The sequence below is a fragment of the Microtus ochrogaster genome, chromosome X (genome assembly GCF_000317375.1).
Source record: "Microtus ochrogaster isolate Prairie Vole_2 chromosome X, MicOch1.0, whole genome shotgun sequence".
NCBI classification, from domain to species: Eukaryota; Metazoa; Chordata; class Mammalia; order Rodentia; family Cricetidae; genus Microtus; species Microtus ochrogaster.
Window position 1 is genome coordinate 23,234,168 of NC_022026.1, and position 15,644 is coordinate 23,249,811.

The window sequence follows — 15,644 nt, forward strand, 5'->3', positions numbered from 1 at the left end:
GCATGGGATGTACTCACTCATATTTGGTTTCTAGCCATAAACAAAGGACATTGAGCCTGTAATTAGTGATCCTAGAGAAGCTAAATAAGGAGAACCCAAAGAAAAATTACATTTCTTAATGGGCATGAGTATTTTGCCTCCATATATGGCTGTGTTGTGTGTGCAGTACCTGCAGAGGCCAGAAGTGGGTGCTGGATCCTCTAACTGCCATTATAGACCATTGTGAGCTATCTATCATGTGTGTGCTAAGAATCTAATCCAGGTCCTCTAAAAGAGCAACCAATGTTATTAATCACTGAACCATCTCTCCATTTTCTTTCTAACTTTACTTAAAATTTTGAGCTTTGCTTCACCTTTAAACCTTGTTGGAGAGTAAATCCTTTGAATAGTGTAACTTAGAAAATCACAAGAGCGTGCATGTGCAATCACTGTAAAGACATCTGTGGTGGTTTGAATAGGAATGGCCCCGTTAGGCTCATTTATTTGAATGTTTGGTCATTAGGGAGTGGCGTTATTTGAGAGGGATTGGAGGTATAGCTTAGTTGAAGTAGGTGTGGCCTTGTTGGAGGGAGTGTGTCACTGCGGGTGGGCTTTGGGGTTTCAGGGACCCAAGTCAAGTCTGATGGTTGGTTGTATTTCTTCCTGCTGTGTGTAAAGTCCAACACAGGACTCTCAGCTCCTTGGCTAGTGCCATGTTTGCCTGTGTGCTGACAGGCTCCCTACTGTGACGATAGACTAAGTCTCTGGAACTGCAAGCAAGCCTCAATTAGATGTGAATGTTGGAGTGTTTCTGTATTAGAAAAACAGTTGAATGTTTTAAGTGAAGCTTAACGGGCCATATTAGTAGGAGCTTGGAAGACGGTGGTGCTGAGAGCAACGTAGATTATGATGTCCTGGCTCAAGAGGTTTCAAAGGAGAAGGATATTAGTAAGTGGCCTAGAGACTGTTCTTGTGAAATTTCGGTAAAGAACGTGGCTGCTTTCTATCCTTATCCAAAAGTCTGCCTGAGGCTAATTGAGAGAGTTTTGGACTAATAGTGTTGGCAGAGATTTCCAGACAGCCTAGTATAGACCACTAATAGTATATGGCTAATAGCCAGGCGGTGGTGGCGCACGCCTTTAATCCCAGCACTTGGGAGGCAGAGGCAGGCGGATCTCTGTGAGTTCGAGACCAGCCTGGTCTACAAGAGCTAGTTCCAGGACAGGCTCCAAAACCACAGAGAAACCTTGTCTCGAAAAACCAAAAAAAAAAAAAAATAGTATATGGCTATTAGTGGTCTCTCTCATGCAGATCTATAATGAAAAGGAGCAAGCTAAGCAAAGAAAAAATACAAAACACACAGTTTGAGGAGAAAACGAGCACCAGGAAATATAATGGAGGTAAGTCCTGTGCTTGAGGAGATAAAAAGATTAAAGAAAAGCCTGATGCTAAATGCATTAAGGGGAGTGATGCTCTCATGGCAAGATCCCACCCAGCTAACCTTCCAACTTGTGAAAAGGAATTAGAGAAAAGCTTAAGCAGTGGAAAAGCACTGAAAGCAGAAAACTGATGCAGATGTAGTTGAACAAGGGGGGTATGCTTCAGCCCCAGCAAGCAGCAGAACTTGGAAGCTTTAGAGTCAAGAACAGATGAAAGGGGTCACGAAATCTCCCTCCATGATTAAAGAAAGACCCTGAAGTCAAGTGTGTGTTTGGGGTGCTCCTGCATGAAGCCCCAGCCATGTCATTGTGTGAAGATGAGGTTTGGATTGCCTTGGAGACCCCAAGCTGTTGGAAATGCCAGAGTCATGGGATACCTGTCAAGGAAAACTGCTAACTGGGAGTGGAGCTAATGTAAGAGAGAGAAGTGGCTGGCTGGTGGTGGCGCACACCTTTAATCCCAGCGCAAACGCAGATGGATTTCTATGAGTTCAAGGCCAGCCTGGTCTACAAGAGCTAGTTCCAGGACGGGCTACAAAACTACAGAGAAACCCTGTCACAAAAAACAGAGAGAGAGAGAGAGAGAGAGAGAGAGAGAGAGAGAGAGAGAGAGAGAGAGAGCGCTCACATATGCATGCCTTTAGATCAGAGGCCAACTTTTGGGAATTGGGTCTCTCCTACTCCATGTGTTCCAGGGATTTAACTCGGGTTGTCAGACTTGACAGAAACTGCCTTCACTCCCTTGAGCTATTTTGCCAGTCTCTCTTAAAAGGGTGTGGGGGGTTATTTATGTATATCTTTGTGTATTTATGCAAATATATACTGCATATGTGTGGCTGGCCTCAGAGATCAGAAGAGGGTGTCAGATACCCTAGAGCAGGGGGAGGGGTTGTGAGCCACCCAGTGTGGGTGCTAGGAACAAAACTTGGGTCCTCTGGTTAAGTGCTTCTGAACCGTCTCTCCAGTCCCATCCTTTGCTGTATTTTTAATGAATCTGTGTAAACTCCATCTAGATTCGGTGTTTCTCCCTACTCCACAGGCACTCTGACACTTAGAACAGACTGGCTTGATAGGCCTGGGAGGAGGTCAGTAACACTGCGAGGCTGATGATGTGACACTAACAAGGAAATCTGCCAACTGCTCATGCTTCTGCGAGGGGCCCCAGGGAGACAGGCGCCCCCTACTGGCCTGACGCAGCCCCCAAACACAGTCAGGCGGCTCTGGTTGCTAGGCGACCAGGCAGCCTGCGCTCAGACTCAGAGATTGAACAGTTGGGGGATTTGTGAGCACAGAGACCATTTCTCTCTCCTTCCACCGCCTCTCCAGCGCCCTCAGCAAATAAAGCTGGGATGGGGCGGCACTCTTCACCGCTGTCTCATAATCTGAGCTCATTCTTGAAAATAGAGCTTTAGCAGGTGACCTCAGTCCTGGTGGAGAGACAATCTCTCTTGGCCCACACATGGTTTCATCTAGGGGCCAGATGAGCAGGTTGCTGAAAGCAGGGATTTCCGGTTTGTAAAGGGTGGAGGACGAAGATTGATGTTCCTAACCAAAGGGAATTGTAGAAAATTGCGAGTGGGTGGGAATAATTTTGGTGATTAGGCCAGCGAAAGTATCAAGATTTGCCTACCATTCTCAACATGTGCCTCAGGAAACTCCTACTTTAGCCCATTAAAATAAAGACTCCACAGGAATGACGAACCATAAAGGATTATTCAGACCTCAGCGGGACACGTGTTCCCCCCGCCCCCCGTGCTTTTTTTTTCTGAAGTAGGTTTCCTTGCGGAGACAAGAAGGAGAGAGCTCATGAAGTAGGACCAGAACCTCAAAAGAGGGCCGGAAATACGAAGAATGGTCTGGTGGTAGACCCGGAACTTGGAGGCTTCTTGGCTCTGTGCCGCCTTTACCAGGATCGTGCTGAAGCCCCCTACTTTCACGAGGCTCTGGGGACCAGAAATTCAGTTTTCCCGTCTAGTAAGCTAATATTTTGTCTAACCTAGGAGTAGGCCCATGCAGGCTAAGGCCCTGCCACAGTAACTTCTCCGTTGCTCTCCTCTGCCCTCTCAGCTACTACAACAGAAGTTTCGTTGTGGTAGAGCCCCTGATTCATAGCAAGCATGGGGAGAGCTGTACCCAGGAGTGTGCCTGTAGGCTACCCCTTGAGTGATACTAGGCTGAGGAACCTTGCAGCCAGAGGGCGTTTGTCCCAGTCACTACCTCTATCCACTGGAGCGCCTCAAAGCTCCTTGCTCCCCATGTTTCCAAACTGAACTGGGTCGGGGCTGTGCCTTCGCTCTATTAATAGCCCCTAACCCAGCCTGCTAGCCCCAAACCCAGATGCCAGGAGTTGTGACTCAGCAGCTAAAAATAACGAGCGAGCGATTGCACTCAAAACTCAGTGAACAGCTCCCCCTGGCCTTCGGCCCTCAAATTTTGGTCAATCTTAGTCTCCAGTCCCGGAGCCTCATAGAGGTTCAGTGCCGACAGCTGTCTGGTTCTCCCAGCAAGAAGAGTTTACAGTGGTTGACTCAGAACTCGGTATGCGGAGCTAAGAGCCGGGAGCACGGTCTGAGTTGGCGCTGGCACTCGGGGAATCTGGACGCTGAGGTTAGGACTGCAGCCGAGAGCTGGGGAGTTGGGAGGTTAGAGCTGCAAGGCTGGAGGTTGATGGTATGGAGTCAGGAGGGAAGAGAAGGGAGGGGAGGGGAGGGAAGAAGCTGCAGGGCAGCGAGCCTGGGCAAAAGACAAGAGCAGAGAAAAAAGTGTATGAGTTGGAAAGCAAGTACACATGCCCAAGGGTGACAACCTGACAGGCTGAGCTCGGTAGTCGGCTAGACTGAGGAGCGGGACTGGGAGGAAGGGAAGGGAATGCAGTTTGAAAGGCAGTATGATCTGCTGAGTTGAAGGCATCATGGACCTTCCTACGGGTCTACCCTGCTGTCCCCCATGCCATGCCTGCTTGGGCCAGGTGTGTCGGTGTAGAGAGCTGGGAGGCGGCGGGGGGGAGGGGGGGGAGACAGAGACAGAGACACAGAGAGACAGAGAGAGGCATGGCAAATTCAAACTCGCCTCCCTCCACTGAAGGCAGTAAGTGCCCAGAGGCATACCGGGAATTGTAGTTCCCATGACTGCCGGTAATCAGGGGTGGGAGGATGGGGGGACGGTCGAGGGTGAGGTCTTGGCCTGAGATGCTAGTACTGCTCCAGGTTCTGATCTGACAGGAGAGGATGAATCCAGGACCTTTCCCTGTCAGACCAAAACCTGAATTTGACTAGCCTTTGAGTGGAGGGGCAAACCAGGACAAATGACAGTGTCATGGAGGATTGCAGGGTCAGCCTCACAGAGCCCTTCTTGTCTTAGCTTTTGTCTTTGCTTTCCAATCCTCTTTTATCTGCCTCACCATCGCCAGGTCAGCTTGACACTGGCCGCCTCAGCTTCTAGCCTTACAAGCAGCAACATATTGAGGCATTTGCTCCTCAAGGGGAAGGCTATCTAGAACCAGACCCTGTGTGTATCCCAGAGACGGCAGGGGGTGGGGAGAGGGAAGGTGGAAATCAGTCCTTGCCCTCAGTCTGAAGTCAAGGGCACAAGTCCCCGAACACGCAAGGAAAACTGGTGGCATTCATCAAGCATGTCACTGTGGCAAGGGATCCAGCTCTCTGGGGGGTGGGGGGGCGAATGACCACAAGGTGGAGCTACAGTGCAATCCTGCTCAAAGCTCCTGGGCCACCCAGACAGAGGCCACAGTGGCCTCTTCAGCCTGCTGGGGAGGCGGGAGGTGTTAGCCCCCCACCCGTCTCCCCGTGATGATGACCTCTCAATGTCATTTTACATTCAGTTCCTGATGGAATGCACATCCGTCCAGCCCCAGCCCTGAAATGATTAAACTGTGACCGAATGACAATTAAAAATTCATTGAATAACAGATTAACAGGAAAGATACAGGGACCATTCAGGGCTCACAACCAAAAGCACCGTAGGCACAGAACTGCATTGCTAAATGAGCTTTCCAGCTCCCAACCTGTGGGCTGGAAAGACGCTAAATTGTGAAGGTGAGGAGAGAAAGGGACTGGAGTGGGGGACTGTCTTCATCATCTTTAAGTTCTCCAGTCATCATTCTGGGCTATTCCACCCTGACACACCCGGCGTCTTCTACCCGAGCACATGTGCGTGCAGGCCCAAGACATTATCTCTCACTTGGTTTAATTTTGGGAGTAACTTCCTGTCACTGTCTTTCCAAGTAAGTCATGTTAAAATGTCAAAGGCAGCAAATTCCATGGCAGCTTGGGACATGCCCACCATTTGGACAGAGGGCCCTCTTAGTTTGAAAACTTCTGTTATGAATGCTCCCCTCCTCCAAACATTTTATTCCGGGATGTTCCACTTGAGCTCCTTCCCGTCCTTCCCTCTGGCTGCTGCACGCAGCCCTTGGTCTGTAGCTGAAGGGGGCACGGGTTCCGCATTCACTCCGAGGTGACATTGTTGATCCTGGTCAGCAGCACTGTTGCTTCTAAGCCTAGGGCAGGGGAGAAGAGGTGGCTCATGTAGGGGTGACACCAACGGGAATGAGGAGGAGGCAATGAGAAGCAAAGGGGCATTCTTACCTGATCTCTTTCTCCTGGCACATCTCCTAGAGAGAAAGTTTTTCTATTGTGAGTTCCACTGATTTGTAGCAGAACACAGGGGTTCTCCAAACTGCTTTGCCCAGGGCCAAGACAATTTACTGGTATAAGGAAAGCTCAAAAATCAACTGGCCTGGACCAGATCCCAATCCTGGGCAGCATGTGAGTCACAATTAGCTTTATTACCTGGAGCCCCGGGGAAGCAGTGACCCAGGAGACCAAAGCAAAAACACTCACCCTTGGAGGACGAAGATACACGAAAGCAGCAGAATGGAGGCACAGTCGGTGACGATCCATATCATTAAGTAGATCTGAGGGGGCTACGGGATTAGCAGAGGCCCATCAGTGGTCAGAGTCCCCAAGAGTAGCATATGGGGGTAAATAAGTATGGAAGGGGACAGGTTTAAGGAAGGCAAGAGACGGGACATGAAGAACAGTGACAATGCAAGAGCCCTTACAATAAGCCAGAGGGGGTGGCGCATCTGTCGCAGCAGCTGGCAGTCATTGGTGGTGACTGAGTCTACCCCTGCACACCAGAGCAGGGAGAAGAGCCAGGGCTTGTTCACTACGAACAGGTTCACCGAGACATTACTCTGGTGGAGTGCCCTGTGCAAGTGGGAAAGGAACGAGGAAGCATCCAGAATTTGCCCAGCTCACGGCTGAGACTCTGCCCTGGATCCATCCTCCTTTATACGGATCTCTGGGATGTAGAATTAATACTAACGCCTTTCTCATGTCCAAAGCCCTATCCAGTTTAGCCCCTGTCTCTCTCTCCAGCTTCCTCTTCCCCTTTATTGCTCTTTATTCTGTCCTTGCTTCTTCTGGGTTTCTCACGGTTAGCTCATCCCACTTTTCAGTGCATCCTAACGTGGCTTCCCTGCTTCCTTACCCCCAACCCCAATCACTACCCGACAAAAATGTGATTTTCTTGTCTATATATTTTGGTAGTTCCCAAATTCCATGAAAGCTGGGACCTTTCTTGTCTTATTCACATGATCTCTTTAGGCCTACAATAAATGCTACGTGATATATAGCAAGCATCCGATAGGTATCCATTGTGGGAATGGATGAATGGGTAGCTACCCCCGGCAACGGTTCTTTCCTGACACTCAACTTTGGGGTTCCCTTTATTCCTCTCCTCTGGCACTTACTTGATATCCAACACTGGCAGGTCTTGATAGGGGAGGTTGAGATACTGGGGCTGCTCAGTCCTGTTGCCCCCCTGATGTCCATATATCTGGCGCATCCTGGGAGCCCGTTGTTGCACAGAAGCACGGTCTTCATCCGGGAGCCAAAGGACCTGTGGTTCAGGGGAGATGAGTGTGCAGCCGAGGAAGTCCCAGGGATTCCAGGGACAGGTGCAGAGACCTTTGGCCACAGAATGTGGTATGTGACCTGGGGTAGGAGGGTGAGGGCAGGAGGCAGCCTCGGAATTATCAGGGCTTAAGGAAGGTAGGTGGGAAGAGGGGCAAAAGGGGGACTTTGGGAGCACTGGACAACATCACCATGGCTTGGGGCACGCTTGCATTCAACACAGCCTCCAATGTCTGATTCACAAACGTGTCATAGTATGAGTGGTTGATCGGGGGTCGGCGCAGGTCAAACATGACGGAGAGGTTGAGGGCTGCTGCTTCCTTCAGCAGTTCTTCTAAGGCTGGCACTGTCTGATTCTCAGCCTCCTTCCGATCAGAGCCTGACAGCGCTTTCGCCCCCCAGAAGGTTTGCCTCTATAACAGAAGGGAATTATTTCAACATCACAGGAAGCCTCTAGTTTTCTCCTGCTACTTGCCATTATTTGTTCATTCGTTCATTTTGAGACGGGCTTTCACTATGCAGTCCTGGTGGCCTGGAATTTGCTATGCAGCTATGTAAAGCATGCTGGCTTTGAACTCATAGTGAGATGCCTCTACCTCCCAAGTTCTGTCTGGGATTAAAGATGTGAGCTACCACACCCAGCTCGCTCCCCTCAATCTTACTAAGTGTGCTACCTGGGTTCTACCTACCTCTGAGCCAAGGTCTCTTTCTCCAAACTGTTGCTTTCTCCCATCTAATCTTACCCTATGGCTCAGCCTCCTACCCCTCCAGGTTTCTAACTTCTTTTCCTCCTGCTACATCATCTATCTATCTATCTATCTATCTATCTATCTATCTATCTATCTATCTATCTATCTATCTATCATGTATACAATATTCTGTCTGTGTGTATGCCTGCAGGCCAGGAGAGGGCACCAGACCTCATTACAGATGGTTGTGAGCCACCATGTGGTTGCTGGGAATTGAACTCAGGACCTTTGGAAGAGCAGGCAATTCTCTTAACCTCTGAGCCATCTCTCCAGCCCTACACCATCTCTTGAGTCTCAAAGAGACCTCTGTGATCTTGAGCCTTTGCTTTCCTCCTGGTCCTCCAGTTCCTTTCTTGTTGCATGAATTACTTTGCACAGTGCTCTCAAGAGACTCCTTTCTGCCTTTCGTTCACCCTCCAAACTCTGATTCAGTTTTCCAACTGTCTGCTTCCTCCACCTTTAGGACAGGGGGGCTGCACACTGTCTCAGGCAGATGACAGCATGGGGACTCTCGGCATTGCATTTCCTGTGTTCACTCACTGTGGCTTGATGAACCTTTTACTTGCTCTTGACTGGCCTTTTCTCCCATTCCTCCTAGGGGTTGTTCCAAGCTACTGCCATCCTGCCTTCCTTCCCTTACTATCAACTAAAGATCTCAAGTGCTGACATAGGTAAACCTGGGTAACACTGAGTATTTGCTATGTGCTGAGTGTTTTCTGTGTATGAACTGACAATCTGAGAGCCCTAGAAAGGAAGTACTACAATTATTATTCCTGTTATACAAATGAGGAAACTGAGGCACAGATTGGCTACGGATCATTGGCCAGAGTCACCATAGCTAGTAAGTGCTAAAGCCAAAGTTCAAATATAGACATTCTAGCCGCGCGGTGGTGGCGCATGCCTTTAATCCCAGCACTCGGGAGGCAGAGGCAGGTGGATCTCTGTGAGTTCGAGGTCAGCCTGGTCTACAAGAACTAGTTCTAGGTCAGGCACCAAAACTATAGAGAGAAACCCTGTCTTGAAAAACAAAAAATAAAATCAAACAAACAAACAAAAATATAGACATTCTTGGTTCTTAATTATTCTGCTATGCCATCAGATATAGACTTAAATTTATAAAAGAAAAAGAAACCTGAAAGTCTGTGTTGTGATCTTAATCTTTTTGAAAAAAAATACATACATACATATTATCAGTGAATATTTTAAATGGTTGGATTATGGGAGATTCCAATTCATAAATTATTTTTATGTGTTTTTTTGGTACAATGAACAAATACTACTTTTGCCATCAGGAAAAGAGGTACTGTGAAATTAAAGTATCCTTTTAAATATTTGTCACTGCCGAGGATTAAAGTCAACACTTCAATGGCCCAACCTTCAAAATTCTTCAAGCTCAAGCCCCTACTTCCCACCACTCCATGAATCGAATCTGCCAGTTCCACTGAGCTACTTTTTGTTCTCTAGAAACCTACTTGTGTTTCCGGTCATTCCCCATGCCCTTACCTCAAACTAGCGACTCCATGTCCCAAGCCAGGGATTGGAGCAGATGTCAGGTTAAGTGCTTGTCTAGCCAAGGCTCCGAGGCCCATCCTAGCACTGCGAAACTAGTTTCCCCTTCTGGCTTTGCGAAACAGTGGACCTCAGTCCCGTCTGCCCAGGAGAAGTATTTTTATTGCTCTATTTCCGACTCTGATTGTCTTTCGCTCAGGCTCTCTTTCCTTCTTAGCACGTGGGAGCGACGTGAGGGCAGAGACTGTTCTTACTGACCAGCACAGGGTGCAGCGAGTACATACTGCTGGCATGAACTCTGCCCTGAGTGCCACCGAGGTGGTGGCCTCTTAGCCGGCGCCCTCACCTCTAAGAACCAGGCTCCAGCGTTGAGTCTCTGCAGTTCAGCCCAGGAGAAATCGCTGCTGTGGGCTGAGACTCGCTCTGGAAACACAGAGGCTACATCGGTAGTCCTGCTCAGCCGCTCGTCATGCATGAGAAAGGGGACTCCATCAGAGCTGAGGGCACAAGGAGTGTCAGGCATCCAAGCTCTGGAGCTGCCATCTTTCTTTTCCTGAGTGCCTTCACAGTGTCCCTCAGCCCACCAACCCCCCTGGGCCCTGCCCTCCATCACCTGACCATCACGTCTGTCTCAAACACAGTAGCTCCACATTCGGCTGTCTTCCGTAAAGACATCAGGGTATTCTCGGGGGCCAGCTGGGAAAGGGAGTCAGGAGGATGTAGTAGGGAAGGGTAGGGGTCTGGAAATCCACAGGCCGAGTTGCTGAAGCCTAGCAGATTCTCCCTTACTTGTCCAGGCTTCTTCCTGTCACTCACCATGGGAGCCCCTCGGTGTCCCACCAGACCAGGCTTGGGGGGTAAGTCTCCAAGTTTCATGATGCAGGGGGAGGAGATGAATAGGGGGGCCAGGTAGATGACCAGAGTGATTCCAAAAAATAGGAACAGTAGTAGAACCTTGGGGCCTATAGAAAGTGGAGGACAGGCTTTGGGGAAAGGCAGCAAATGAGTGGGAACTCTAGGGGCAGAGGGCAGACGCTCAGGCACAAGAAACCGAATGAGCAGTGGGAAGAGACACTGGTGTCCAGGGAGGGTGTGTACGGGCTGAAGTTGGCACCTCTTGGTTGCATACGGTAGAAGGTATCTGCCACAGGCCAGGCCAGGAAGGTGATTCCAGCAACTGCTCCAATGTGAAGGAATGGGGCTGTGGCCTGTGGATAACAGCTGGTGAGGAAGGCTCGCCCTCCTATTGTCTCCCCACCTCCCTTTTAGGGCCGAACTTTTGGAGTTCAGAGAGACCTGCAATCTCACGGGTCCAGGGACAATGTAATGTTCCAGGCCGCGGGCCAAGGCTTCCGCCTAGACAGTAGAGATCAGCCACTCACCTGCAGTGACAGTCGTAGACTATGCCACTCCTGCCGCCATTGGATATCCAGTCCTACCAGGCCAGTGGCCACCAGAAGTATAATGAGGAGCAATAGCACCTGGGGCAAAGGACGAATGAATGGACTTCACTGTCAGTTGAGTACGCTACCTCCTTATGCCATTGACGCAGGGTTCTTCCCCTCCCTGAACACATCCGCTCTGCTTTCACTCAGTAAATACGGGCTGGGTTTCAGGTCCTGGCCTGGACCCCAGGGATCGAAAAGTGATGGCTTCAAGCAAATAGCCATCCATCGGTGTTGGACCTGACATCCCTTCTCCCTCAATGCCACGTCATTGTACCTTGTGGAGACTGTGAAGATGCAGAGGCTGACCACAGAGCTGCAGGAGGAGGCCCAGGAGCTGAGGACAGAGGGTAGGGGCACTGAGGAGGGGCCCAGAGAAGGCAAGTTCACCCAATGGGGATGTGCAGACTGGCATCTCCTTCCCACCCCAGAATTATCGCCACCCCTTCAGTGGCTAGGACGAGAACATGACAATAGACCTGAGCAGGAATGAAGGGCTTAGATGGGAATTAGGTCAGTATCCCTGGACCAACCAATAGCAGGAATGCGTATGTGACCAGCAGAGAGACGACCAGCACTACTACCAGGGACCAGTCCATCCAGTGTCCCCAGTGGCGGAACAGGAATCTGTAGGAGGGGAAAGGGAGGTGTTCAAGGGGAGGAAGCGACCTTAAGGGGGTTGGGAGTTGAGTCCAGGAAAATAACTAGAGCAAAGGGGAAATGCTTCATAGGGCCAAGGTCTCCAGGGATGGGATGGTGGGGTGGGGGTGGGGGGATCTTTTCTAAAGCGGTTGGGAATTTGGGATTCTGGGGCCATGTAGAGCTAGGGATGACTGATAGCGGGGGTGGGGGGGCTGAGCATGGGTTACGAAGGCTGATATGCAGAGGAAGAGGTAGATGGAACGTGACACACTCATTGAAGTTGTGCAGATCATTGAGAAGGATGAGCCCGATGTAGAACCAGCCCAGGGACAGGAGGAAGGTGAGGAAGAGCAGGCCAAACCAGATGCAGTCGCACTGCGGAGGGGCAGGAGAGAAGCTCTCAGCTGATCCCCTGTTCATGCTCAGAGGCCCCCAGGACAGCAGCTCTGTCCTACACTGAGCCGCTCTTCCTGTATTTGAGGGAGATTTTCTTCCTGGGGAGAGAAAACTCCTTCCTCCCAACTGCCTATGAGTACCAATCAGTCTCCATATTCCTTCCAAGCAGCCCTTTCTCTAACTCAAGGCCCGCCCCTCCCAACCCCACTCCACCTTGCTGGTCTTCATCCTCTGTCTAGGCCATTTCCTCCAGTGACAGCTATATAGGCAGTGGAGGCTGTGGGCCCAGATGGAGCAGCAGCCAGGAGACTCGGCCATGGTGAAGGCCTGGGGGAAGGGACATGACCTTCAGGAAACTCCGACAGAGGACAGATCTCAGCCTCCCCTCCCTCCTGGGTTTGCTGTCACAAGGAAGACCCAGAACTCTGGATTCCATGAGGTGACTGGCACAAGCCTGGAAAAGAGGGACTGTTTGGAGTCTTTCATTTCCGCTGATTTTTGATATTTGGGAAGTCAGTGGTCCAGCCTTTTTGCAGGCATAATGTGTACTCCTTTCTATTTAATGTCATCCAGGTCTGGGGTTGGAGTCCTTGCCCATAGTAACTTAGGAGAATTGCCCCAGGGTGGGGCAAATTCAGTTCAGCAAGTTAAGGCAGACCTGACTGAGCTTGAAGCAGCCAGCCCATTGCTGTCTTCCACCCCAGGAAGCAGGAGTAACCTGAAGCAGAGGTTCCCATTCCGACCCTGGGCTAAGGGAGGCAGAGCAAGCTGACTAGTTGCTATGGATACAGAGATTGTACAAACCACAAAGCCTGGACTGAAAGATTCCGTGTCCACTTCCCAGGGTTGGGGGCACTGCTAAGAAGACTGGAGAGGAGCTGGTTGCCTGGATCCCTTTCTCCTAGGCCTCTAAAGGAGCCCCTTTCCCGCCTGCGCAGTCCAGAAAATCCAAGCCCCCCCCCCAAACTCTAGCCTCGTCCTTTCTTGCCCAGGCATCATGTACAGTCACCCTCCACCCCAAAGAGAAATCCAGCTCTCACCTTCCCCCTCCCAGGGGCCCCACCCTCTGAGTTATCCTTAATGAAAGTACAACACACACACAGGGCAAAGGTGCATGTGTGAGTGCCTGCATTTGCGTGTACGTGTGTATAGGGGTGGTGGTGGTGGCGGCAGGGGAGTTGTCCTGGAGCAGGGAAGGCCTGTACCTTGTAGTTCTGAATACGGCTGAGACCAAGCTGATCCACAAACTGGGCTGGGCCTATGGCTGTGATTCTGTATGAGAGGCTGGACGGTGTGTAGCAGGTGAGAATTCTACTACTGAAGCACCAATGTAAGCAGGGTGTGCTTGTGTGTGATATGTCAACATACGTACGTGTATGTGCACTAGTGGACTGGTGGCTGCCGGTAAATGGGTTTCAAACTGACTGAAAATGTAAAGGAATCCCTGGGTAATATCTCCCTCCCTATGACATTCTCTCTCTCTCTCTCTCTCTCTCTCTCTCTCTCTCTCTCTCTCTCTCTCTCTCATCTAACTGTCCTGTACAAAAGGACAGGGCCCCTTGTTCACCGTGAGTCTTATAGGGGTCCACAGTGGGAGGGCCCCAACAAGGAGGAAAGGTGTGTGTTGTCTGTTCTTGAAACTACCCCCCTTATTCCAAGTTCCCCCTGGGAAAGGAGGGTTCTGTCTAGGAAGTGGCGGCGTGGGGTCTGGGGAAAGGAAGAAACCTTTACCTTGTGGGTCTCTTCCCAGACTGTAGTCAACACAAAGGGAAGCCCCTGCTTCTTCCCATCCCCGAACTGGGCTACACTAGCCTGTTCTGAGCACTATCACACACCCCTTGTCTCCTCTAGGGTGTTCCCCTGCACCCCAGACTTCTAGAGTCCTCCCTCCCTCCAGAGCTGCTTGGAAGATGGAATCAGGATCTGGCCAGTCTGAAAGACCCAGAGCAGAGAATTTGATAGGGGTATTGCCTGAACCCCTGGACTCCATCCCTGCGGGGTTGAGCAGGTCCCCCACTCCCCAGCTCCCACCGGTCGCCCCCAGCCTTTCCCAGCCCTCACACCTTTTACTCAGGGAGCGCGCAGCTCTGCTTCCCAGCTCCTCTCCGAGGTGTCTGCCTCCTCCCTTTTGCAGTCCCTGGCTCAGGCTCACTGATCAAACAGGTGTCACTGTTGCCACCTACAGGAAGAAGTGTGGGTCCTCTTGGAATGTTTGCAGAGGCTCTACGGCCTGAGCCCAGCCACGGTGGGAAGACGGGCAGGCGCCAGAGAGCTGGGAAAGAAGGTCGGCTTCTTTACTCGCAGGAGCTGGCGGTCAGGGGGCTTGGTGTGAGGAATTCCTTTGTGCAGCCTTCCCTAACCCTCTGTCCCTCCTCCTGGTCCCCTCCCAGTCACTGCCAGAGGGCTTTGTCCTGGTTCTGGGAGGCAAGGGCTGAGGGCATAGGCGGGAGGGAAGATGGGGGAGGTGACCACACAATTTTGCAACTTGGCAGTGAGGAGAAGGGGCCCCGCCAGTCCCCTGGAAACTCTAGAACAGATGAGAAAGTCTCACCTCAAGCTTCCTGGAAGTACAACTTCCAATCATTAGCTTCCTTTCCTCTTGGGCTATTTGCATTTCTGCAAGGTCCGCCTGTGAGACGCTCTTGAAGTGACTTTCTCAACTCTGGGCAGCCAGTTGCCCGATTTCTGGACTAGGGGTCCCTGCGGCCCCCTCTGCGGAACATGAGAACCTCATTCAGGATATCGGGCTTGCTGCCTTGTTTACCTGAACATTGAGTCATTTCAAGAATCGCTTCGGGAGTGTGGAGTGTATTGGGGTACCATGCTTTTGGAAGATGAACATGCACAAAAGAATCACTCCAGCATCAACAGGAGGTGGACTAGCAAGTTGTGGTAAATTGAGTATAAAGCAGAGTTGCCTGTGAGCTTGGAAGGGCTGAGACAGCTCTTGCATTGTGGCTGATGCAGTGACTTGGGGTCTGTGCATTAGCACTGTTGGGGTGTTGTTACAGATAAACTGGCTTCCCCTCCCCCTCCACACACTCAATTTCAACGAGTGAGGGAGATTGGCTCTCTTCTGCCAGGAGCTGGTCCCCTCCCTCTCAGCTTTCCCATTGTATCCAGAGGCTCTAGTTGGCAATGACAGAGATTCCCTAATTCTCTCAGAATTAAAATGCAAAGAGAAACAAGGCTGCTTGCTGGCAGGAAGCCAGGGAGGGCTAGCGGGTCACCTATTCCTCCACCGGGAGTCATTCTTGGCAGGTTGTTTTTCAATTTTGTTTCTTTGCTTTGGTTGTGTTGGATTCTAGAATTTTGTCTTTCTTACATGTGGGGACAGTTTGTGAGCTCTTTAGAAGCAGAGGGGGTGGGGGAACAGACCAGGATTCAATATGCATTGCTATGAGTCTCAAGGCTGGCAAACTCTCCAAAGGCTTCAAATCTAGCCTGTATGTGGCCCTACAAGGCTGCCCCTCTATCTTTTAATTGGAAATGATGGTAAAAAGTAAGTCTTGTTCCTCCTCTCTCTTCTTCTTCTTTTTTTTTTTTTTT

General features: G+C 50.6%; 1 protein-coding gene across 4 annotated transcripts; it reads right to left on the reverse strand.

Moving 5' to 3' along the window:
- Positions 1 to 5,316: 5,316 nt before the first annotated feature.
- On the reverse strand, positions 5,317 to 14,459 carry Gdpd2 (glycerophosphodiester phosphodiesterase domain containing 2). 4 transcript variants are annotated; one of them, XM_026784929.1, is made up of 16 exons: positions 14,279 to 14,459; positions 12,309 to 12,422; positions 11,971 to 12,074; positions 11,591 to 11,684; positions 11,335 to 11,394; positions 10,995 to 11,093; positions 10,727 to 10,820; positions 10,402 to 10,574; positions 10,226 to 10,308; positions 9,959 to 10,109; positions 7,546 to 7,767; positions 7,192 to 7,340; positions 6,499 to 6,646; positions 6,278 to 6,360; positions 6,023 to 6,048; positions 5,317 to 5,934 (listed from the first exon to the last, which is right to left on the reverse strand). In XM_026784929.1, the coding sequence occupies exons 2-16, from the start codon at positions 12,411 to 12,413 to the stop codon at positions 5,882 to 5,884; spliced, it is 1,644 nt and encodes a 547-aa protein (XP_026640730.1). In that variant the 5' UTR covers positions 12,414 to 12,422; positions 14,279 to 14,459; the 3' UTR covers positions 5,317 to 5,881. The 4 variants fall into 4 exon arrangements, with proteins under 4 accessions (XP_026640730.1, XP_026640729.1, XP_005358663.1 ...); XM_026784928.1 differs by having other exon boundaries at positions 14,159 to 14,459; XM_005358606.3 differs by having other exon boundaries at positions 10,429 to 10,574; positions 14,159 to 14,458.
- Between the last annotated feature and the right edge of the window lie 1,185 nt (positions 14,460 to 15,644).

Bases quoted from the DNA above. Each gene is read 5' to 3' on its own strand.
- Gdpd2 (XM_026784929.1), bottom strand. From the start codon at position 12,413: ATGGCCGAGTCTCCTGGCTGCTGCTCCATCTGGGCCCACAGCCTCCAC. The intron at 11,685-11,970 runs GTGTGTCACGTT...CCCCTCCTACAG, and splicing joins GATCTGCACAACTTCAATGA to ATTCCTGTTCCGCCACTGGG. The intron at 7,341-7,545 runs GTGATGTTGTCC...CCTGAACCACAG, and splicing joins CAAGCGTGCCCCAAGCCATG to GTCCTTTGGCTCCCGGATGA.